This window comes from Crinia signifera, chromosome 1 (assembly GCF_055691185.1).
Source record: "Crinia signifera chromosome 1, ASM5569118v1, whole genome shotgun sequence".
NCBI lineage: Eukaryota > Metazoa > Chordata > Amphibia > Anura > Myobatrachidae > Crinia > Crinia signifera.
This window is the reverse complement of record NC_139217.1, coordinates 333,065,691-333,091,313: the sequence shown is the minus strand read 5'-3', so window position 1 is coordinate 333,091,313 and position 25,623 is coordinate 333,065,691. Positions and strand designations below refer to the sequence as shown.

Sequence of the window (25,623 nt, the reverse complement as noted above, 5' to 3'; positions counted from 1 at the left end):
AGAATTTGCTTTTTGCGAGTGAACCAGAATCAGGCCCTATGTGAATAATAAAACAAGATGCAATTGTGTTGACTTTGTGTTTAAGCAGTACATGCCTTGGGTAATTCTTACACGTATACCCTACGGTAAATGCTAAGGCGTGGATATTCTGGTATACTGCTGTTGTCCTGTCCTTAATAAATCAAGGAGTTCAGAGCAAGCTTGGTATGGTGAGAACTATAGGTGCAAGAGTTAATTTTCAGTGGTATTCTATAATTCTTCTAAAAATATGCCTTGGACATTTATATATTCGTGTTATACATCAAAGGAGGCGGACAGCGTCCAGGGAAATGTAGCATCTTGGAGGGGATAACTACACCAACCCTGTTTTATCACATTCGGTCAATAATAATATCATCTATTTAACATCTATTTTTCATTCCTGTCCCTGGCAGGCAGACCTGGTGAAGGAATTGAGACTGGTAGCTTCCTCCTCTGTCATCTTCCACTTTACTGGGGCCAGTACAAGGGCAAAAGAAGCAGAGGCCATGCTCTCCAGTGTCTGCAAACAGCTAAGGCAGCGCCTGCAGAAAGAGAGCTGTAACCTTACCTCATACAGGTCAGTGGTTCCAGGGGTTTGTTGTATGTCACCAATTCGCACTCTGAGGTCCCTAATGTCAGCTGCTGAGAATCTGCCAACAATTCTCATTGTTCATAATAAGCTCATTCGTCATTTCTTTTCATCCATTTGTGTATCTCCTACATCGTAGTAAGGACTCATCACTTTACCATGGATTACTATTGAAATGTTACTTGCAGAATCTGCACATACTTTACATATTACTCACTTCACTATTATTCCATCCCTGACAAATAATTGCCATGTTCATTAAGTAACTTATAGTTTCCATTGGTCCAAATACTGTACCATCTCTTTCAGTATAGGAAGATGTATGCAAACCTGGCATATATTCTACTGAGGTTGTCACAGATACTAGCTGATGTCTTACAACAAGACTTTGGGTAGAATGAATGGAGCATCCATAAGGTTGTTTTATGTGTGCTCTTGACTTGTCTGGGAAATGTAGGTTCAGGGGCTTTGAAAGGAAATATTACATTACAAAGTGCTAAAATGTTTTTCCCATTGTCTCTCTATAGGGCCCTTATAGCTGAGTTCCAGGATCTGCTTCTGTTGACATCTCGTTCTTTGAAGCGGAGTGACACATTGACACTTCTAATAGACGGAGCTGATGTCCTATGTGGAAATGCAGGGGAGCTCACATCTGACTGGATTCCCCAAATAATCCCTCAGGTATTAGATGTTTTATCCCCCCATCTCTATTGATAGCTAGAATAAAAACTGCTGGTGGCATGGTGACATGAGGAAGGTCGACTGGTCATAAGGTCGACATGGGTTTTTCACTGTTTTTTTGATCCGAATGTCGACACAGTTGACATGGACACAGTTGGCAATGAGAATCGGACCCTCGCTTCGCTCGCAATTCTTCGGGCACGATGGCTCGCATCGCTCGCCACAGCTTTAATAACCTCCTCCACGCCCTAGTGGATGGAAGGGCATGAAATACCGCCTGTCGGCACATGTCGGCTCAAAAAACAGTGAAAAACCCCATGTCGACCTTCCTCAAGTCGACCTTTATGCAAATTCGACCTTAAGTCATGTCGACCTTGGCCCATGTCGACCTTAAGTCAGGTCGACCTTCCTGCCAGTCGACCTAGTGGGGTCGACCAAATGACTGTAGACCTAAGTTCATTCTAATAGATGACCGCATCCCGGCCGGGGTACCTCTGCGGAGCAGATTAGCAAAGCAGCTACTTGGTCTTCTGTGCATACATTTATCCATTTTTACAGTTTTGACTCCTCTGCCTCCACCAATGTGGTGTTTGGCTGAGGGGTTCTCAGTGCAGTTCGGGAGCGTTCCCACCTTTAGTGCTTTGGGACATCCCATGGCCCCAGTGGGACACCATAAGCTGAAGGAAAAAAACAGGATTTTGGGTCTTACCTGTTAAATCTGTTTTTCTGAAGCAATGGTAGAACACTGGGCAGCCACCCTACGCTCTCCTCTTCTGAGGGCTTTATCTTTGTTCATACTGTTTTGTATGGGTGTGTTTTGGGGTCTGCTTCTCCTTTCCCTTACTTAGGCTTTTTAAGTAGTAAACTGACTGGCCTGGGCATACCTCCCAACAGGACCCTCTCCAGAAGGTACAGAATGCTTTATTCCTGGACTTCCCTCTAAATTTATGCTTGCCATCACCTGTGTTGAAACACCTTTTTGATTTTTTGGGTACTTGTTTCCTAGAACGGCCACAATCTTGTCCATCGTGTACCTTAAAGTTAAGGTACACGATGGACCCGATTTCCTTTGAAATCAGGTCCATTTTGCCGGCAAAGTCAAAATCGGGAGCATCGCGTCGACGTGACCGACGCGATGGATGCGATTTTGCCATAGGCTTCAATGTTAAAATAATTTTAACATTGAAATCGGGAGCATCGCGTCGGTCTTGTGCCATTATAATGGCACAAGATGAGATGGACTTGATTAAGTCCATTTTACATAGCAAACAATGTGAAATGGGCCAATATGACCCATTTTACATTGTATATGGCCCCGTCATGGTTAAAAAGTTAACCAACCCCATAGTGAGCGTCACCCCACGATTGACGCCAACCCAAAGCGTGGCGAGCGCTGCGAGGGGCGGCGGTGCGCGTCCTCCGACCTTTTCATACCCCTACTATCCACGTCGGCGTGGAGTTGAGAATATAAAGTGTGGCGAGCCCAGCGAGGGGACGCGTATACCTGTGAAGTTATACATGTCCCCTCGCGGGGCTCGCTGCGCTCGCCACGCTTCGGGCTCGGTGGCTGGCTGCGCTCGCCACGCTTCGGGTTGGCGTCAATCGTGGGGTGCCGTTGAGGGGGTAAAATTGGGGGTCTGGGGAATACTTTACATTGAATCCAATGTAAAATAGGGTCCCAGGGGCCCTATTCACATTTGATTCAATGTAAAAATCGGGTCGATCGCGTCGGGATGCGACCGATGCAATTTTTCCGACACGATCACCCCGATACAAATCAGTGTGGCCGTGCTAGGAAACAAGTACCTATTTTTTTTTTTTAAACACCTTTTATTGAGTGACTCACTTTCAACTGACAGGTGTAATAGAGTACCTTGGCAATTACAAATCAGCATTGAATTAGCTTACGTTAAAGTGATTCAAAATTTTTACATTTGAGAGAGAGAGAACCTCGCGGCGACGGTGTGGCAGACCGCCGGGGGGGGGGGGGGCGCGGGCATTTCAGCGAGGCTGAAACAACTTTCTTACTAACCTGTTCAAAACAAGTAATGGCAATCATACATTCAGAGAGAAGTCCAGAAACTGAGCACTTTGTCCCTCCTGGAGAGGGTCATGTTGGGATGTATGGGCCAGGGGCAGACTGGGTATTGGGGAGAGGAGCCTCACCCTGCTGCACTCCAGAAGTTTAACTCCTTGGTGCCTGGTCTGGACCTGCAATACCCATGGTCTGGACCTGCAATACCCATGGTCCCAGTGTTCCGGCATGGCTTCAGTAAAACAGATTTAACAGGTAAGACCAAAAATCCTGTTATTCCATGATCTCATAGATTACTTGCATTTTGTTTCCACAGAAAGTGAACTTAGTTGTAAGTGTGACTGAGGGCTCCTCTCTTTGCCGCTTATTGAGCAAACATAAAGACGTCATACTCATCCCCTTAGGGAGACTCGAACCAAGTGAACGGGCAGAGCTTGTGAGAGGGAAACTCGCAGTGTATGGGAAAAAGTTGGAGGAGTCCGCTTTCAATAACCAGGTCTGATGTTGGTGATTATGTTGTTATACACTTGATAGATTGTATTATGTGTAGACCGTGTTCTGCTTTATGTTGCAGATGTCTTGCTCCCTTTATACCATGTAGGTCATATTTTGTGAATACCTTTATTTCCTTAATTTGTGAAACACATCTGCAGCTGTTACACCTCTGGACACAAATGCAGAGATTCAGATAGCAGCAGTTTGTACCGTGTGGCCTCAGCTCCCTGGTAAAGTGTCCAGAGCTATTCAGTTACAAGCCTGGAGCTAGCCTGAAGCAGCACTTACTGTATGTAGGGTACACACCCAAACGATTTGGTTCAAAATTACCCAATTTAGATACAATCTCGACCGGTTGTATGTAAATTGGGCTTGTTTTGGGGCATTTCAGATCCAATCCCGATCCGATACAGGGCCCCACGGGTTATGTCATTTTTCAGATCCTACCTGCAGCAGGTAGGATCTGAAAAATGAGCATTCAAGTGGGTATGGGTTGCGATTGGATCGTGGTCAGATCGGATGCAGTTCGTGAGCGGGTTGTAAGCTCCACCAGATCGTGAGCGGGTTGCATGATCATCTTACGACCCAATCAAGATGTGCATCTTTCTGGTATGTACCAGGCATTACTGTAAATTACTGGTTGATCCTCTGCAGTGTGTGCGCAGAAATCCACTTTACTGTACGTGCTGCCTTTTGCTTAGTCGCAGGTTTACTACAGGTTTTTTAATAGAATAGCTCCACTCACTTTACCCATGAGCTGAAGCTCTGCAGTATAAAGTACAGCTCGCTGGATCTCATGCATAAGAAATATCCTTTAAAATGTCCTCACTGTTGTTTTATCATTCATTTTAAAAGTTTTACAACTCTGAACCGACCTCACTGTGAAATCTTCCCTCATACAGTCTAAAATTTGACATAAGCAAGATTAATCACTGCAGTTATTGGGTTCCCAGTAATCACACCTGTTCTATCTATTTTTCTCCAGATGCGACTCCTGATGATAAAAAAGGGTACACGTGACCCTCTGTATTTGACTCTGGCCAGTGAAGAGTTGCGCACTAACGCTGTTTTTGAGAAGGTTAGTCAGCTCTTGATATTTTCTTGTTTTATATCTTAATCCTCTATACAAGACTATAGTTCACAAACACACATTATCTCAGTGATTTATTATTGTTTACTCTCTTAAGGCCAGATGCATCAAGCTTCAAAAAGTGCTAAAATGGAGAATGATAAACAACCAGCCAATCGACCCTAACTGCCATATCACAGGCTGGATTTGAAAAACTACAGGTGCGAGCAGAATGGCTGGTGGTTTATCACTCTCCATTTTATCACTTTTTGAAGCTTGATACATCTGGCCCTTATTTTGCAGTTGGTTTTGCTGTAAATGACTAGTCGAGCAGAAGCAGATATACCATGTACATGCACTTGCGGATAACATTTATCCATAGATTTCAACATATTTATCACATTAAACAAATATTTGATTATTACAACAAGGGTTAGTTTACAGTTTATTGATTGTGGCTTTCAAGGGAGCAACTACAAGTTCTTTATATTCTTACACCCGTTACTGGTGCTTAAGTCTGCTAGGGTTGACGGCATACAGTACCTTCCTATTAACCAGTGTGTCCTTTTGTAGCTCTCTGATGATATCCAGAGTCTGCCAGCCACGCTTCCACCTCTCATTCAGAAAAGGCTAGTTAGCTTGGAAGAAGAACATGGAAGAACCATTGTGACCATTGCTCTGGCTGCCATCTGCATCTCACGGAAAGGTAGGATGGTAACCTCCATTGGAGTATAGCTCTACACCACCATATGGTTTGGTGACTATTCTATTTCCTGTTTTAGGACTTTTGGAGAGAGATTTACTCAGAATTGTGAGCTCTCTGCAACAAATTAGTTCTGTGTACACCGCAAGCTGGGATGAAATGCTGACAGCAGCCACATATGCAGAAAACCTTCCCATGGCCACGTTCTCACTGCTCCTCAGTGGACTAAGAAGGTGAGGCAGCGCTGCTTCTTCTGCTGCAACCACTCTGCTGCCTTTGTTCAGTTTACTCCTTGAGAAGCTCTGTATTGCTGGCTGTTATCTTTTGTCATTATTACTAGGGAAGGAGTGTGTAATATCATTCACAGAGAAGATTACAGCAAACAATACATCATCAGGTTAAAGTTCTATAGGCAAATATAATGTTCATTACAGATACTCATTTCCTTTCACAGTACTCTTGGCCTCTGGAGTCGTAACTCTGCCACTGAGTGCCGGCTGCATCTCTCTAGTTGTCTTTTGCGAGAGGCTGTGGAGAAGCGGTATCTAGTAAAACCGGAGGTTGTCCACGCTGTGCATTTGCTCATAGCTGGTGAGATCCTGACCGTTTCCTTGGCTCTATAACATAAATATATTTCCATTGCATGAAAGTGACACTTTTTTCTCCTCCAGCTCACTTTTGGACAGTATCCTCTCCTGAAGCCCCAGACTCTTCACCTGCTCTTCATGCTGAGGGTCTGAGTGAGCTTTCCCATCATCTGGTATGCTAATTTCCATGCAAGCAAATGCTGTACGAGCTCTCGTGTATTTGTAGATTTTAAATAATTTGGTTGTACTTCTCAGCTACATGGCATGCAGTTATCCACTCTGGGACGGCTCCTGGTACACCTTCCTTTTCTACGGGCACATGCTCTCCTGGGTCTCTTGCCACACCTATGCCAGGTTTACAGCAGCTATGGTGAGCACCTGTTCTGATTGTTTCACCATCTGGGCCACAATCCTTAATAATAAGTCTTATTTATATTGAGTTTATAGCATACTTGCCTACCTGACAATCTCCATGAGGGAGAAAATGCTCTGTTCCTGGGCTTCCCTGGTAATGTATGATTGTCATCACCTGTGGTGAAACACCTTTCTTATCAATTACCTAGCTCACCTTAGGTTCTGGCAATCATACATTACCAGGGAAGTCCAGGAACAGAGCATTTTCTCCCTCATGGAGAGGGTCAGGCAGGCAAGTATGGTTTATAGAAAACAAGTTACACAGATTAAGGGGGGTATTCAATGTCAGGGGCACGGCTGTCGAGCAAGCTCGACAGCCGTGCCCCTGTCCCGTTCTCGATTTGCTCGACTTGAGCTCGGCGGTCGGGATTCAATGTCCCGGCCGCCGAGCGACGAGAAAGGGGCGTGGCTGCGAGTTGAGGGTGGAAATAGACGAGCTCCGGCCAGGAGCTCCCCTATTTCCGGCTTTTCTTGGCAGAATGAGCCTGACGGCTTGTGATGTCAGGCTCGTTCTGCCGAGAACCCCTGTTCAATGCTGTCGGGGGAAGACAGCATTGAATAGGGCCCCGCAGCCATCTCCCCCGTCGGGAGATGGCTGCGGGAGCATGACCAACATTGAATACCCCCCTAAGTTTCTAGGCATTTTGTGGGGAAAATAATTTGGTATAAATAGAGCTGGAATATAAATAGCCACTTCAGTGTAATCAAACACACCTTGTTTTACATTTAAGCAACAGTCCTGCCTGAGAAGACTTCTTCAACCCCTGCATGTTGGGAACAGAATGAGTTTAATCAACAGCCACATGAACCACCAATAAGGGTATTCAGGGAGTTTATTGAGCGATCATTGCACATTCTCTCCCAGAATCCTTCACTGTTTTATCAGCTGGCCCTGAATGAGCCTGCCTGTTCACCAGTATGCAGCCAGGCACAAGAGATTTTGGCTGACTGGAAGAGTACAGAAGCCCAACTAATAACAGCGTGGAACAATAAACCAGACTCCATAAATGTCTGCTCAAGGTCAGAGATTATGTGGTACATCTTCATTTGTATGTATGTGGTATTGGTAATGACTTTGAAAATATCACACTATGCTTCATATTTCTAAATCTATAAACTTCCAAGATATAATTTTTTATTTATATTATATTTGCATTTGTGCAATTTCCTGTCCACCATTGAGCGAATGCCCTGGTGAGTGTGAAACTTGCCGAAGGCATTCTCTCCCGGGGTTTGCACATGTGCAAACCCCCACCAACGGGACCGGGGGTGAATTTGGACCTCAGCGATCAGGTCTGAATTGTCCCCTAAATTGTCTCAGGCACCCAATGCATAATCTTCTTGAATTTTAAAATTATAGGACAAAGTATGGATAACCCATCATTGTGATGATGGTTTAATGCACAGGTTCTCTTCACAGAATCAAGTGAAATAATTAGCTCCACCTGTGGATCTTTTAAGATGTGTCACACAGTAATGAGTGAACCTGTCGGGTGACCTGTGAAACATGAACTGTGTGGGGTCCTGAGGACCGAGTTTAAAAACCACTGGTTTAATGAACGACAGTAAATATATTTTTTTTTTTACTTTGTTATGTTTTGGAAGAGCACTTCTCTCACATATCATCTTCTCTCTCTTACAGCAAATCACTGGATGTTCCTTCTGTTCCGGGATGTGTTGGTCTGAGTACTAAGGGTGACTTGGCAGTCGTGGGCACCAGTGATGGCTCCTTGCATATTCTCCATACAGACAGTGGGGAGGTAATAACTTCTATTCTTCAGTCTATTAATCTTATCACAATGGGCTTGATACTTCTGTATAAACAAAAAAACATTTCATTTTTGACATCTAGTCATCTAGAGTTTTTTAGGGAGTTGTCTTGAGAATTGAGATTTAGTTTGTGATGATTGTGTGATTATATTTGATATGTAATTGTATAAATGGATTGCAGTGCTTATTGTTTTTTTTTTTATGTAGTTGCCTCCTCTGCAGTTTAATAATATTGAAGGGTGACTGTGAATGTGATTGATAATGGGTCTTTTGCATTTTCCTCTTTGTAATATAGTTAAAGACTGTATTTTCCGTATCCTAATTTGGTACTAAATGTAACGGTGTCTGAATTCCAGAAGTGTGGGACTTTTTTGGGAGTTGGCCCGCCATTTATATATTATAAATATCTGCGTGGTGTGTCTTTTTTCATGTGCTAGAGTCTTTGCATCTTCTTACAGGAAGTTAGGACGCTGCACAGTAGCTGCGATGGAGTCTCTTCCTGTGCATTTGTTTCAGAAGCATTACTCTGCATTGGTTCATATGATGGAACACTGGAGATCTGGAATGTAGCTGATGGTTACCGGTAAGCACCATTCAGTACTAACATTTAAGATCTATACTTCAATGTTTACAACTTTTTAAAATAATTAACCATGTAAATTCCTCTTTCATCTTATCTTGAGTGGCAGTGCAGATTGTTAGTTTGGAGCGGAGGCAGAACTAAATAGTTAAACAAAGGCACTTGACCCCTCATCTCAGCACTCCCACCTCCGGTATTTTATTACATACCTGACTGGCAATAAGATTACACAAAAGGAAGTATTTGTTTCTGTCTAGCTTGTTTTCTTTTATTTGGTTCCCTTATTGCCCTTCTGTGATCAGTTTTTGAGAGTGGGCATAATATCAGTGCTGGTCTGCAGCATCTGTTGCCCCAGGTAAAGCCTTCTCCCACCCCTGGAAGGGTCACCAGGTGGCTGTGGGTGCAGGCACACCAGTGGTATATTAATACCACTGACAGGTGAAGTTAATTCAATGTATTATTTTGTTACAATGGCACCCCTCATGGGGTGGGATATGATAGGTAGCAAGTGAACACTCAGTGCTTAAAGTTGGTGTGTTGGAAGCCAGGAAACTGTCAGTCACTCAGATCCCTATGCCTGAACAAAGGCCATATATAGATGGCTGGATATTTGGGTCAGAGCATCTCCAAAACAGCAAGTCCTGTGTGGTGTTAACAATGTTCATTGGTTAGTATCTAACAAAAAAGGTCCATGGAAAGACATTCGGTGAACCAGCGACATGGATATTAAAACTTACTACCTACCTTAAAATTCTTGTATACAAAGGTCCTAATTCACTAGTGATCGGAACGTGATAGAATTAAGCCCCATTCTGATGTTTGGGGGTCTGCGCATATGTGTATTTGCAGACTCCGGCAACAAATTGCTTTGGCGAGACACACAATGGTCAGGCCATTCATTGTAGTGACGGTGCTAGATCATGGGAACGCCTAGTGTTTTATGGGTATGCCAATAAAAACGCTGGGAGTTCCCATGGGTGCACAGGTGGCCCGATGCCTGCGCGGGGCAGGTGGCTGACATCACAGGACCTCAGCAGCCCGCTCCTTCATTGTAGCGCTCGTAAATTTAAGTCCGTTTTCACTGACTTTTGTTTGTGAGGGCCGAAGAAATCATTCGGTGGTCAGCGGAGGCATGCGAGGGGATGTGTTCTCGTACACATTATCCTCATGTGGTACCGAGGGGATTTGGTGGAGGGTATTGCGGCTTCTCAGGCGCTCGGTAAGCTGTGATGTTTGAAGATGACGGAGCCAACCTGAATCCGGACCAAAGTGCACCTCTTCATAACAATTGTATTCCCTGATGGCAGTGGCCTCTTTTTATTAGGTTAATACAGCCTTCCACACTGTTCAGGAATGCCTGTAACCAGAGGTGAGTGATTCAATTCCTATGGTTCCTTAGCCCCCTGTGCTTCCACAGCCCCTCCCTAAGCAGTATATCCTGAATTGGCATTGCAGTTGGATATAGATCACTCTAGTTAGGAGCGCTCTCGCAACAGTCAGGGAATTAGCATGGTTAGAGGTTGGAGGGTTTAATGGTAGGGAGATTCAGCTCCAATAGTTTAACTAGTGCCTACTCCTCAGCCTCCCCTGGAAGTCGACAGTCTGCAGCATCTCCCAGATGAACTAAGAAAAATGTATTTTTATGACGAGTACAAAAATATCCTGGTTTCATTAAATCACTTTCTCATTTCTACAATGTGGTGTGACACGATGATCTTGCTTTGTCACCTAATTTGTCCTGGGTAACTATTATCATTAGTAAATTGTCTTTGCTGATCGCTACAACTGGTGTTGCATGACCATCACTAGTTGTAAATTGACAATCATACACCACTGTGCTGATCCCATTTATAGGAGATGAGTTGCTTCCACCAACAGACTCTTTAACAGCAACTGAAATCAGTGACTGGAGTGTGGAGGTGCTGCAGCCACATCTCACTCATGGTGACTGTTGCTGGTTCCCCTCTGATTAGGAATGCAGAGGTCATGTCTGTTCTGTTTTTGGAAAACTGTGTGTTGTAAATGATTCTTACATTTGATTAGGTACAGCTCTATATTCCAAGCGCGGTGGTGGCTAGGGAGATATTTCATATTTACTTCAATGACTGTTTATGTTTTTTTACTGAAACAATCTTTAAGGCAGAAACACCTTTTGGATCTGAGGATTATCTGATGAAGCAACTCATATCATTAATGAAATTTAGGCTTGCCAAGTCATGATCACAGAATAAGCTTGCAGCAAGAAGGGATAACTTTTTGGTGTCGGAGAACACCTTGTTGTAGATTGAGCTACAGGAGTGCAATTACAGTAGCCAGACGGTAGGCTGCAATCAGAAATCATCTAAGAGACCCATCCTGCAGGTTCCTGAATCGGCCCCACTGAATATTAACGAAACCCCCAGTCAAAGAACAAGGGAGCATGTACTAAGTCATTTTGCTGCATTCCCTTTACTGCACATTTGTATAGATCCATTTGAGTAAATCAGAATGTAGAATCGTAAAGGAGTTTCAACGGGCAGTGTGTTCTATATTAACGTATACTGTATGTCATATTTTCTACTTGCGTAGTGTGACCTTTTATTACATATCTGTTTCTGCTACCCAGCATACAGAGAATTGAAGCTCACAAGCGGCAGGTCACAGGATGCAGCGTTAGTGCTGACCACAGGCAGCTTCTCACCTGTTCTCTGGACTTCCAAATCAAGGTGACTGATTCTTCTTAAATGTGTACCTAAGTATCTGTCTTCTGTACGGTACATTCACAGTGTGCTCCCTCTTTTATGCTTTTTAGTTGTGGGACACGAGAAGCTGTTCTCTCTTAGGCTCCAGTTCCTTCTCCAGCCCCCTGAACTGTGCAGCATTTCACCCTAGAAGTCCTGTTGCTGCAGTTGGGTCTTGGGATGGAAAGATATCTGTGGTACTACTTGATAACTGGAAAAGAAGTTCCGTAAGTGACCTTCACTCTGTCCTGGACACTGTCCGCACATTGACTTTGTACCCTTTAATCTTACTCTTATTTCTATTAATGTGTTGTTTTTCAGGTTCTCTGTTGTTCCACGTCTGTGAGAACGGTGTCCTTCTCCTTAGAGGGCAATGTAGTTGTCGCAGGAAGTCTTGATGGCTGGGTTTCCCTGTGGTCCTGGGAATCACAAGTTCTGCTATCTCGTTTTCGAGCTCACAGTGGCTCCACGCTGACTGCTAACTTTCTGCGGCATGGAGAATATATTCTTACTGGAGGAGAGGATGGCAAAGTAATGACCCAGCGGCAGTTCCAGGGAGAATGTTGTCTTCTAGAATAAGTGCCAAGATGAAATGTTCTTCTCTTCACAGGTGCAGGTGTCATCTGGAGGTCTTGGGAGGCTGCATGGACAGGGGTGCGTGAAAGCTGCTTTGTCTCCGGCACTGTCTCTAGCCGTTTCCCCTAATAGACTTCTATTGGCAGTTGGTTATCATTCAGATTCTGTTGGTGTCTACAGCGTGAATACCGGTAAGTAATGCTGGACATTTGCGTAATCCTCCCTAATGTAGGGAATGTTTTCTTAATGAGAAGCACTAACAGTATTTCCTTTTCAGGGTCCATGGGTCCCACAGGGGACATCGGGTTGTAGGTGGATCCAGGGGGTCCGAGGCACCAATCAGCGCAGCTTTTAAAGATTTCCCAGGATGCCCGGGCCCTCTCCCCTACAGCCCCGCCTCCAGGCTCATCTAGCCAGTTTTTGTTTGGTGCCTGCAGGAAGCAGGAGCACCTTATTTCAGCGGGGGTTACCTCACCGAGGTAACCCCACTAAGCTTTTATTTTTATTTCTTAAATTTTGATTTTTTTTTTTTTTTTTTACTTTTGAATCTGCCGCTTCAGCGGCAGAAGCCGCTTTGCGGCTGAGGCTGTTGCCCGCTGTCAGTCACTGACGGCGGAGCGAACAAGCCGCATCACCCTTCCGGCGCCGGCTCCTTCTCCTGACGCGGCATGGAGGACCTCGGCGGGGGTGAGAACGCGGCGCCTAGCACCGCCAGCGTTCTCCCCCGGACGGCGTGGCCGGATCAAAGGGACAGGTAAGGCTCCACCTGGAGCGCAAACCGCTGTCATGCCGCGCTGGCGGGGGAGACTCTCGCGGCAGCTGGCGTGGGTGCCGGCTACGGCCCGTGACCCCACTAGACCACCGGGGACGAGTGCAGACTGGGGGGGGGGGGGGCGCCCATTACATCTCACATCCCGATGGGGGAAGTCCAGCAAGGGGGGGAGACGTTGGTCTGCAGCCTCCTCCCCCAGCCTTGGCTCCTCGAGATCTGCCGTTCCATTGGCTGTATAAATGGTGCCCGCCCCCTCTCTCTCGGCCGGCGGCCATTTCTCATCAGCACCTCCAGAGAGCGGGCACCTTTCTCCCCTGTGAAATCGCCTACAGGTTCAGTAGCCTCTTTCACAGCCACCCTTATTCCCACTTTTCTCCATAGAGTCAAGCGGTTGACACAGGGTGAGGTAGTCTTTTTCTGGCTATAGAGTGTATGTGACTTGTGCTAGATTTTCATTACTTCTGTCCAGTTATCTGTCCTTTCACTTCTGTGTTTGAGGCAATACCTCATTGGTCACAGCACTCCTTGATATCGCTCTAGGGTTTCCTATAGGGATCTATCCTATTGCGCACTGTCAGCTCTCCTTGTCAGTGTGGTTGTCACCATGTCTAAGAGAGGGCGTCAGCAGACAGAATCTCCTCAGCTCTTGTCCTGCAAGGGCTGTGCTGCAGGCCTGTCTGATATGGATGTTGTTCGGGATGGCCTGTGTGTCAACTGCATGCCCCCTGCGCAGTCCTCTGCCACAGTTCAACAACCCCCATGGGCGGCGTTCCAACAGTTACTAGGTACCCTGGTGGATCGCTTGCCCGGCGCTGTGGCTCCCCCCATAGCACAGCCCCCTCCACCCTGGGTGGATGCCCTGTCGACCACGGTGCAGACCCTGCAGCAGACTACGGCTGCTATGCAAAAGCTGCTGCCCCAGGCTGTACAGCCCAGTAGTTCCTTTTTTTCCGCCATTGCTGGCAGATACACGGGATGACACTGATACTGATGATGGGGGTGATGGGGGAGATGATGATGCTGATAATGCACCTGATGATATCAATCTAAATGATGATCAGGATGACCCCATGCCACTGGATATTCCTGCGGCTCAGACAGAGACCCCTGATGTGGCTGCCTTGATACACGCTATTAAAGAGATCCTATTATATGACCCGGAACCTGAACCTGTCGCTAAGACAAAGGATGTGTTTAAAAAACAAAAGGTCCTTAAGGCCCAGTTCCCTCATTCCGATTACCTCACGGAAATTAGAAAAAATCAGTGGCAGGAGCTGGGCAAGAAAACCAGCATCCCACGGAGGGTTCTAAACAAATACCCCCTCCCACCGGAGGATTGCAAGCCGTGGGAGATACCACCTTCAGTGGACCCACTGTTGCAAGACTGGTAAAGCCCTCGGTATTACCCGTCGCATCTGGGTCAATCCTAGGGGACCAGACTGACAGGCGCCTAGAACAGGCTCTTAAGGCCACCTTTTCTTACTCAGGCGCAGTTCAAAGGCCTACAATAACAGCTACTTGGGCAGCCAAAGCCATTCTTCCGTGGGTTCAGACCTTGGAGGAGGAGCTTGCACAGGATGCATCAGAGGATGCTAAACTGTGCATTCTCCATATTAAACAGGCAGCTGCCTTTATAATGGACGCCATGTCGGATGCTGGCACTCTAGCAGCCAAGGCATCGGCCAGTGCAGTGCTAGCACGCCGCATCATCTGGCTCCGACCTTGGAAGGTCGACTTAGAGTCCAAAAAGACCCTGGAGTTACTACCCTTCAAGGGTGAGACTCTCTTCGGGGAGGAACTAGATAAAATAGTAGCCTCCTTGGCAGCAGCTAAGACTGCGTGCCTTCCAACGGCCCTCCCTCAGAAGTCTAGGCCTGCCTTTCGGTCCTTTCGTCCCCAGGGCAAGGCCAGAGGCCAACCTTTCACCAAACCTTCCCCCTCCCGTAAACCCGCCAAGGCCAAACCTAAGCAGGCATGGGCCGCAAGACAGGCCCCAAACAAGCCTGACAAGCCTTCCGCATGACGGGCCGGCACCCCCGCCGGGAGAGCCTCAGGTGGGGGGCAGGCTTCTCCTCTTCTCAAGCCGGTGGCTGTCCTCCACAAAGGATGCCTGGGTGAGGGAAGTAGTCTCTCGGGGCTACTCCATTGCGTTCAAAAGAACACCCCCCAAAAAATTCTTCTGCACCGGCCTCCCACACGATCCGGTAAAAGCAGACCATCTGCAGAGGATCTTGCAGTCCCTGTTAAAGTCTCTGGTCATTGTCCCCGTACCCCAACACCAGAGAGGCGAAGGGTTTTATTCAACTCTCTTTCTTGTCCCAAAACCAAACGGGACATTCAGACCCATTCTGAACTTAAAGGCGCTAAACAAGTCAGTCAAGGTGTCCAAGTTCAGAATGGAGACGTTAAGATCCATAATCCTGGCGCTGGAGGAGGGGGATTACATGGTGTCCCTGGACATCCGAGATGCGTACCTGCATGTCCCCATCCTCCCAGCGCACCAAAAGTACCTGAGGTTCGCCATCCTACACAGGCACTTTCAATTCAGGGCTCTGCCTTTTGGACTGGCCACTGCCCCAAGAATCTTCACGAAGATTATGGCAGTAATGGCCTCGCTCTTACACCAGCAGGGCATTCGAGTGTTCCCTTACCTGGACGACCTCTTGCTAGTCGCAAAGTCGCCAGACATCCTCCTGGCACACCTGCAAACGACAGTCACAACCTTGCAGGACCACGGTTGGCTCCTAAATTGGGAGAAGTCCACCCTGCTTCCCTCGCAGCGCATGCTGCACCTGGGAGCTCTGCTGGATACCAAGGCCCTCCGGCTCCTTCTCCCAGCAGACAAGAGTGCTGCCTTACACCAGCACATTCTCAAATTCCTCTCCAGCCCTCGGGTCTCGGTTCATTGGGCGATGAAAATCCTCGGTCGGATGGTGTCCACTTTCGACATGGTCGAGTGGGCCCAGTTCCACTCTCGCCCCCTTCAGAGTCTCATTTTGAAGAAGTGGGACGGTCAGACCCAACATATCAGGACCACCTTCTTCCAACTGTCTCAGGAAGTTCGGGAGTCCCTCCAGTGGTGGCTACTTCCGCAGCACCTGTTGACGGGTCGACCGTTCTGGTTCACAGAATGGTTAGTCCTTACAACCGACGCCAGCTTGCGGGGCTGGGGAGCGGTAGTAGAATCCCAGTCCTTGCAAGGCGTTTGGTCAACCCAGGAGTCCAGGTTGTCCATAAACGTCCTGGAATTGAGGGCAGCGTACAATGCACTACTCGGAGCAAAGGACCTGGTCCAGGGCAGGCCAGTACAGATCAGGTCAGACAACGCCACGACGGTGGCGTACATAAACCGCCAAGGGGGCACCCGCAGCATGGCGGCCCTACGGGAAGTTTCAAGGATTCTTCAGTGGGCGGAGCAAAATCTCCTGGCACTCTCAGCAGTCTTCATCCCGGGTGTCCTGAACTGGGAAGCGGACTTCCTGAGCCGTCAGGACATCCATCCGGGGGAGTGGTCTCTCCACCCGGAGGTCTTTGCCTCTCTGACAGAGGAATGGGGCGTGCCGGACGTGGATCTCATGGCGTCCAGGCACAACCGCAAAGTGCAGAGGTTCGGCTCCAGGACAAAGGATCCTCTAGCCGACTTCACAGACGTCCTCACGGTCCCTTGGAAATTCCATCTCCCGTACGCGTTCCCTCCCATCAATATGATCCCACGGATCATCCGGAAATTCAAGGTGGAACGCGGGAACCTCATTCTGATAGCCCCATTCTGGCCACGCAGACCTTGGTTTGTGGACCTGCTACAAATGTCGTACCAGCCTCACATTCCGTTGCCACCTCGGAAGGATCTGTTGGCACAGGGCCCCTGTCTGCATCCAGATCCCCACCGCCTGTCTTTAACGGCGTGGCGCTTGAAACTGCCTTACTAAGGAAAAAGGGTTTCTCTTCCAGCGTGGCTAGGACAATGATTCAGGCACGTAAACCATCATCGTCTGGAATCTATTACCGGATTTGGCACACGTTCTTCTCTTGATGTACTTCCAACAAGTATAACCCCAAAGTGTTCAAAATAGCCAGGATCCTGGCTTTCCTGCAGAGAGGGCTAGATATGGGACTAAGGCTGGCGTCGCTAAAGGTCCAGGTGTCAGCCCTGTCTGTTTGGTTCCAGAGGAAGATCGCACTTATACCAGATGTACACACTTTCTTTCAGGGGGTACTCCATGTGCAACCGCCGTATACCCCTCCTACTATGCCTTGGGACCTTACCCTTGTGTTACAGGCATTGGCTAAGCCTCCCTTTGAGCCGTTAAGTTCAGTTGACCTTAAGTGGCTGACACTTAAGACAGTGTTTCTTCTGGCAATATCATCAGCCAGGAGGGTTTCCGATCTTTCCGCTCTGTGCTGGAAACCTCCCTTCCTTATCCTGCATGCAGATAGGGCAGTCCTGAGAACGAAACCTTCACACCTGCCTAAAGTCGTCTCTAGGTTTCATATAAACCAGGAAATTGTGGTTCCGGCCTTCGCATCAGAAAACTTATCACGACAGGAACGCCTTTTGGATGTAGTCAGGGCTCTGACTATATATGTGGAACGCACTAGGACAGTCAGGAAGTCTGACGCTCTGTTCGTGTTGTACGGTTTCCACAAAAAGGGCTGGCCGGCTTCTAAGCAGACCGTTGCCCGTTGGATTCGGATGGTTATCCATCAGGTCTATCAGCAGGCAAAGTTACCTATTCCTGTGTCTCTAAAAGCACATTCTACCAGGGCGGTAGGTCCGTCTTGGGCAGCAAGCAGAGGCGCTTCTGCCGAACAACTGTGCAGGGCTGCAACGTGGTCATCTGTCCATACTTTCACCCGATATTATGCTTTTGACACGTTCGCCTCCCAGGATGCTTCCTTTGGGCGTCGGGTTCTTCTGACCCCTCAGGCAAATTCCCACCCGTGAGTATACTGCTTGTGACATCCCCGATGTCCCCTGTGGGACCCATGGACCCTGAAAAGGAAAAGGAGAGTTATGGTAGACCTACCTTTGTTAACTCCCTTTCCTTGAAGTCCATGGGGACCACAGGGCGCCCTCCCTTTTAATTTGTTTCTGAGGGATTCCTTGAAGTGGTATTATGTGACCTGTACTGACCATGTTTGCTCATGTATGTCTGTGTCTATGGGTATGTGTCCTATCCTTCTCTCCTCTCCGCTTCCTGCTTACGGCTTGTAACTAAAACTGGCTAGATGAGCCTGGAGGCGGGGCTGTAGGGGAGAGGGCCCGGGCATCCTGGGAAATCTTTAAAAGCTGCGCTGATTGGTGCCTCGGACCCCCTGGATCCACCTACAACCCGATGTCCCCTGTGGTCCCCATGGACTTCAAGGAAAGGGAGTTAACAAAGGTAGGTCTACCATAACTCTCCTTATTAATAATACGTAAATACAAAAAAATCATATCTAAAGATGATCAGATTTACTCGTGTGTACATCCATAAAACCTAAAAGCAATTACAATAAATATATCATCTTAATTTAAAGGATTAAAAACAATCTTATACGGCATTACATCTAATAAGGTTGCTATAGTAAAAATACGACCATTTTTGGTCATAAATTGTAATAGAAGAGTCATTACTATGGATTATAACATCAGGCGATGCATTCCAGTATGAGAGTACCATGCGGCAGTGAATTGAAGCCTCAAATTATAGAATTATAGTAGTGGTTCCCAATCAACTTTTAAAGTGTAATAAACCCCCCCAATAGACTAAGTGCTGTTAAATAGGAATGCATGTGAAATCGTTTATATCAATGATGTGATATTTGTACAGTATTCCAGGGTATGATGCTTTGAAACAGGTTAAAAAAAATTGCAGACTTTAAAAGTGATATTGAAGCAGGCTAATAAAAGTAAGACTACTGAAAGCAATAGCACGGTGCAGAAGACGTGTAAAAGTTTATATCCACTACACACTTTACTTTACTTGGTGGGATTACCATATACTGTAAATATTGTGGGCTACTTGTGTGAACAGAGGTTGTTGCATTTAGGTCTTTATAAGCCATGCCATATTGCAGAGCGTCTTTGTGTGCAACCTTCTCTATTAAAATGCATTTTATTTTCAATATGGCACATTAGCAGCTTCCGCTGAGTAAAATGGCATGCAGCATACCTATATTATATGTGCAAACATGGCTGTATCTGCATAGGACATGCTACAATATTGTTTTCCAGTAAAACCCGTAACGTAGCATTCTGTATGCAGATAAGGCCACTGTCACGCACAGAATATAGTTATGCTGTATATAATTTTAATCAGCAGAAGCATACTGTGTACATGCTGTCAAAATGATTGCTTAGTCCCTATTTGCTCTTACCTACAATCTCTGTCATCACGTCTCCCTCTCTCCATTTCCAGCAAGATTGAAACAGTTCTGTTAAGGAGTAATTTGTTACATCAAGTGGCCTCTAGTGGTCAGTGGTGGTACTTCACCTCATAGAGGTGAGAAGTAGTTAGCTATATAAATGCTTCGGAGAGGCTTCCCACGTTGTCCAAAACATTGCAGATTTAAGACCAATGAAGCAAAATAAAGTCCAATAATGTGTCCAAGTGGAATAAATAGCTGTATGCATTTCCCTGTTTTAATATTCCCATCTTCCTCAGAGCATATGTTGTAAAAGTCCAATAATGTGTCCAAGTGGAATAAATAGCTGTATGCATGTCCCTGTTTTAATATTCCCATCTTCCTCAGAGCATATGTTGTAAAAGACCCAAGGACTGCTATCAATACCTCTATGACTGGCATAATATCAGACACCTGTCTGGGTATCAATGTTTTATTACTTCAATGCTGAGAATGGTAAAAAAAATTAGATGGTTGGTCTGTTTGACTGTCTCTGATTAAGAGACAGGTGTCTAATATTATGCCACTCACTGAAGTATTTTTGCCGGTCCTTGGGACGTTTTACAACATATGCTCCTGAGGAAGCTGCATGTATTAACCCAGGGAAATGCATAGAGATCTTTGTGCCACTTAAGACTACTTAGACCTCACCTGGACAGAATTCAGATCCTGGACAGTCCTGGTTAGGGCCTAGGTCTGTTTTTTTTCCCCTCAAAATGTTTTTGAGTGTTAACATTTTATACATTACAATTGTAATATCAAATAGCTACTAGGGCCTCGGTCTGTTTTAATGAACTTGGTTGTACATATCTAAAAGGACACTAAATACCAGGGTGATGTGGTTTTAGATGCTGTAGGCAGGATTATGACCTTGGTGGTTCTATCTGTAACCCCTTGCAGAAGGTCTGGCAGGTGGACTCAGAGTCTAAAATAACTTAGAACTTTTCAGGCAAGGTTTTATTTGGCCTAGAATTTAATCCTCACAAATGTTCGTCCTTGTCAGTCTATCAAAGCCGTGGGGTTCCCGTTTTTTCTTCTTTGATTGCAGTAAAGTAAAAGTAAGCTGTTTAGATACCAAAAACTCCTCAGCGAACATGGTACTGAAGATTACCTTAGGTTAAATTAGGAAAATAATATAACTATAAATATAGTTATATTATTTTCCCAATGATAAATTAGAGAACACTTCGCTTTTGAAAACTTTTGTTATTCCTGTGTGTCAGGGACTATCTATGTATGTATCTATCTATCTATCTATAGATAGATAGTCCCTGACACACAGATATAACAAAAGTTTTTAGAAGCGAAGGTGTTCTCTAATTTATCACTGGTTCTATCCTGTGGAGATTGGTTAGAGAAATGTTTTTGCTGGATTGGGAAGTAGAGGATGGAGGACAATATTGCCATGGTCCAAATGGTAATTCTGTACCCCGTGATCTATGCCAGAATGAAATCTGAGAATCATTCAGTAAGTAAGAGAATGTATTTTTCTCCCTAAAGGTGAACTGGTGTCACAGTGTAGTTTTGCAGATGTGGCCGTGGGCAGCCTTGTGTGGCTCTCCGATAATAAGCTGGTCACTGGGAGCTCTGACAGCTTGATTCGTGTCTGGAGTATCTCATCAGAACAGCCTGTCTGCCAACTCACTCTCCGAACACATCAGCGCCCTGTTCATGCCTTGGCTCTATCCTCCAAGCTTCTGGCATCTGCATCTGGTGAGAAACCCCCTCCATATATTGACACATTCCTAGGACTTTTCTGGCTTTGTTTATGTGATCTAATTTTTATCATCTCCTTTCATATATAATAATATGGTAGTAATAATAATATATCACCAACATATTATACCCAGTATGCATTGCCTTCTGTTTAGTGTTCCCATGCATCAACTCTCCCAAGAGAAACCATGTCCTTTGTTGCAGGGAAATGGTTTATAACCCTTGCTTGGATATATATTAGTCTTAACCCTTTGAGTGCCAAGTGAATTTGTGAAAATTGCCACGCAAACATTTTTATCCATCATAATGACCTGTAATGTTTTCCTCTTACAGGAAATATAATCTTTATTTACACATTTTGTATTTGAATTTATATAGCAAATGTGAGCGATGCTGGCATTTTTAGCTGATATTTTGTATATCTCTCACAGAGCTGATGGCATTCAAAGGGTTACAATACTTTAAAGGTCCCAAACTCCTCCATGTCTACTTAAAGTAAATAAATATACCTAAATATGCAGCCAATAAGAAACATTCACTTTAGCTGCTGGAATGATGGAATAGAGCCATCACCAAATAATCTCCATAACTAGGCCCCGATGGAGGTGTAATGTGTTATCACCTCCTCTTCCCACCTCAGCTCAGTTTATTCTGGAGTATACTCTCGGTCACCAGTGCCACTGCCGCATGAAGTCCCACAAGATTATGTGCTATATTCTATGCTTTATGTAGTATACATACTAGCACTGTCTAGGATATTCGGACATCGGCTTGGTCTACTACTGCTATGCAGTCGCTACACCACTGTACCTGCCCTTTGCACTATGTTCGGAAAAGCTGATACCAAACCCAATATGGCTGACTAGCTGAGTTCCCGAAGTGGATTAGTGACAGTAGGCAGTGACTGGACCCTGATAAAACAGAGGACCTTATGATGGATCACTGGAAAAGACTGCAGCATAGCCAACAACTAAACTTAGACTTGGAGTTTTAGCTCTCATAAACCTTGAACATGTGCAGGATCTTGTTGTTGTCCTGGATTGCGGCTTGACAATTCAACATCAAGTATCAACCACAATCGAATCCTCATTCTTTTATCTAAGAAACATAGCCAGAATTAAGTACTGAAGTCCGAAGACGATCTAGCTGAGGTTACTCCTACATTATTGCAGTGCCCTCTACCTTGGACTCCAAGCAAAGGAATTGCACCATTTACAGATGTACAAAATGCAGCTGTCCGTACCAACCAGCCCCGTTCCAGCCACATAACATTTCTACTTCTTTCACTGGCTGCCTGTAAAATGGCTAATGTTTCCAAAATTGACACTGATTTTCAAAACCCTGTACGACCAGAGCCCATGATACCTGAAGCCGCTTCTAATCCCTTACTGTCACGCTCTAAGGCCGGTTTCACACACTCCGGCTCCTGCCGGACGGTGAAATCCCGCACGGCCAGGAAGCCGTGCCACACACATTAGTTGTGAATGGACACTATTGTGTCCATTCACACGGGACAGCCACAGCCTGGCCGCACGGTTGCAGCCGGATCCCGCCACTGGAAGGGACGGCTGCCGGGCTGTGGCCATCCCCTCCATGATAATCTACTGTGTGCGGCACAGCTCCCTGGCCGTGCGGGATTTCACCGTCCGGCAGGAGCCGGAGTGTGTGAAACCGGCCTAACCCTCTGTTGAAGGGTTATTGACAGTACCTAGAATTCATCTGGGAGGTATCTAGCCTCCAGCTTTGTGGCTTCGACTCAATCACATCCCTGCATGGTTCAAGAAGCCTCCACTTTAGAATCCTTCAAAAATAGAGTCCAGATTTACTTGTTCACCTCAGAATTTTACTAGATTTCCTGGTTAAGCTTGTTTTGTACTTTTGTGCTGTAGAGGTACATGCAAAGCACTTTGAATCCTATTAGGAGAAAAGTGCTATATAAAACAACATTATTCCTATTATTAGTAGCATTTCTCCCACCCCTATGTTTCAGAGGATGTTACCATCTGTATGTGGTCAGTGGAAAGTCTGTTGATGGCTGCTGAATCGGTTAACCCTGTCTCTATTCTGCGAGGACACACCGCAGCAGTTACATGTTGTGCGTTTAGTCCAGATGAGACGCTACTGGCTACTGGTGGCCAAGACCGGGTAAGATGTGTTAAGTTAGAGTACGGAGGAGCATTAAAAAGGCACTTGAGGGCAGGAGAGCATGGGGAAATAAGAGTATGGTGCACTGCTAACAGCGACTGGTTAAGGGATTGCCAATCCCTGATAAATAGGTAAGATAAACAGAAAGATAACCAGCGCTGGCTTGTTTCTCAAAGTGACGGTTTCTTTCAGTTAAATATATATATTTTTTAATATGATTTAAAACATATATATATATATATATATATATATATATATATAGGTAAATCAGGCAACAGGCGTCACTCGGAGTCTTGAAGTAAATAAAGTGCTTTATTGCATATCAGGTGACCTACACCAGTGTTTCGAGCCCAGTGCTCGTCCTCAGGGTACAACCAAGCAATGACACAGAGTCAAATTTAAAGCACCCTGCTACCATCCCCCGCCTCCACACAGCTGAATAATCAAACTCATACTCACCTGAGAACGGTCAGCATGAAGCCAGTGCAGTGTGTAGCCGGATCGCCTCAGAGCCTCTGCGCACTTCCGGGTTACGTCATAAAGACGTCCCACTACCGGTGAAACGCAGATCTGGCGTCCTGGCAATCCCAACTTCCGCCCCTTGAACCGCATCACGCCTCCGTCTCAGGGAGCTGTCAGTGATATAAGAAATATGGCTTTTAACCAAGAGCAGGCTAAAGCATAATACATTTATATGTGCATGTGAAATAAACAATATAATAACAAAACCACACACATAAAAAAAAAAAAAAAATTCAAAAAATGAAAAAATAAAAAATATTAAATATTAAAACTGTAACCTACAATCTGTTTTTACATATTAATGGCATATGCTGAGCCGTTGATCTTAACTCAATCAGCATGGCTCAGCATAAAAGCCTACCACTGATTATACCTTGTACAGCATATAGTGTTATTTATTTAATTAAGCTGGGATAGCACCAAAAGGCAAGCAATCTAATACTCTATGTCAACCGGTGTATATAAACTAAACATATCACCTTACGTATTACTATAAATAAAGCATTCAATAATGTCCTATGCTAAAAGAATGAATTAACCTGAAAAACACCATGACTGAGATACAGACCTGTATGTGCTATATAGTCTATAAAATCCAACATTTACAAAAAACTATGCAGACCATGTTGCTCATTCAGGCCGCGTGGGGCTATGGTGTCCAGTATGTGGATCCACCTAGCCTCAGCCTGAAGGAGCATTTTACCCCTATTACCACCCCTAAGGGGTAGGGGTATATGGTCCACAATCTTGGACTTGAGGCTGGCAATATTATGACCCTTGATGGCACAATGTCTCGCCACTGGCTGGTCACTGCCCCCACTGGCTAGTGCCTGCCTAATGGCATGACGATGGTTTGAATATGAAAACACACAGAAATTATATATGATAAAGTTTAAATAATATAATACCCTTGTTGGACATTTAAGGACTCCTATATCCAGGATGTTTGGTTCCACTTGAGGGAATGTCTCTGTTTAAAGCAGCATAGAATTGCAATGTAGCCGAATCTTGGTGCAAAATGCAGATTGTATTAAGTTATTGAAATTGTTGTGTGGTAAACCTTGGTGTGAATGGAATAATTGCTGAAGGTCCAATCCAAATATGTAAATTGCGGATCTGCTCCTGATGAAGCTGGGTGTTTATGCCCAGAGAAACGCGTAGAGCAGGGGTGTCCAAACTTTTTGCGACAAGGGCCAGATTTGGTGAAGTGTAAATGTGTGGGGGCCGACCATTCAGCCTGACATTCTTTGAATCATTAATCACATCAGAATGGTCCCCCACTCTGCCCCTATTCACTTTATGTCCACCAGCCTGCCCCTTCACTGTATTTCCCCCAGCCTGCCCCCATTCACTGTATGTCCCCCAGCCTGCTCCTCCTTCACTGTATGTTCCCCACTCTGTCCCCCAGCCTGCCCCCCTTCTCTTAATGTCCATCAGTGCCTCCATTCATTGTATGTCCCCAAGCCTGACCTCCTTCACTATATGACTCCCATTCAATGTATGACCCCCATTCACTATGTACCCCACTCTGCCCCCATTCACTGTATGTCCCCCAGCCTGCTCCTGCTCCCCCTTCTCTGAATGACCATCACTGCCTCCATTCACTGTATGTCCCCCACTCTGCCCCCTCCCTTCTCTGTATGTTTCCCAGCCCCTTGTGTGAGCCAGAGGACGGAGGGGCAAAGCAGGCGCTGCAAGGACAGGAGATGCTTGGGCTCCCGCTGCTGCCCTTCTCTACTCTGCATGTTACGGGAGCAAACTTCCCCCTTGCTGCCCCCCTCCCCAAACACTGCTGTCACTGTGATTTTGGAGTAGGGTGATATACGATTGCAGCAGCAGGG

At 45.8% G+C, this 25,623-nt stretch overlaps 1 protein-coding gene across 2 annotated transcripts in view; it reads left to right on the top strand.

Moving 5' to 3' along the window:
* The window catches only part of TEP1 (telomerase associated protein 1), an 81,399-nt gene that overhangs the window by 43,258 nt on the left and 12,518 nt on the right, over positions 1–25,623 (top strand). Inside the window, exons 25-42 of one of the 2 annotated variants that reach the window (XM_083145268.1) lie at positions 435–598; positions 1,138–1,291; positions 3,643–3,822; positions 4,807–4,899; positions 5,464–5,596; positions 5,673–5,826; positions 6,048–6,184; positions 6,265–6,353; positions 6,436–6,550; positions 7,332–7,614; positions 8,237–8,354; positions 8,823–8,947; positions 11,550–11,649; positions 11,736–11,891; positions 11,986–12,195; positions 12,275–12,431; positions 20,900–21,112; positions 23,106–23,260. In XM_083145268.1, the coding sequence (XP_083001394.1) occupies positions 435–598; positions 1,138–1,291; positions 3,643–3,822; positions 4,807–4,899; positions 5,464–5,596; positions 5,673–5,826; positions 6,048–6,184; positions 6,265–6,353; positions 6,436–6,550; positions 7,332–7,614; positions 8,237–8,354; positions 8,823–8,947; positions 11,550–11,649; positions 11,736–11,891; positions 11,986–12,195; positions 12,275–12,431; positions 20,900–21,112; positions 23,106–23,260 (2,736 nt within the window). Of the gene's footprint in view, positions 1–434; positions 599–1,137; positions 1,292–3,642; positions 3,823–4,806; positions 4,900–5,463; positions 5,597–5,672; positions 5,827–6,047; positions 6,185–6,264; positions 6,354–6,435; positions 6,551–7,325; positions 7,615–8,236; positions 8,355–8,822; positions 8,948–11,549; positions 11,650–11,735; positions 11,892–11,985; positions 12,196–12,274; positions 12,432–20,899; positions 21,113–23,105; positions 23,261–25,623 lie in introns of both variants that reach the window. The other variant, XM_083145267.1, reaches the window with a different exon arrangement.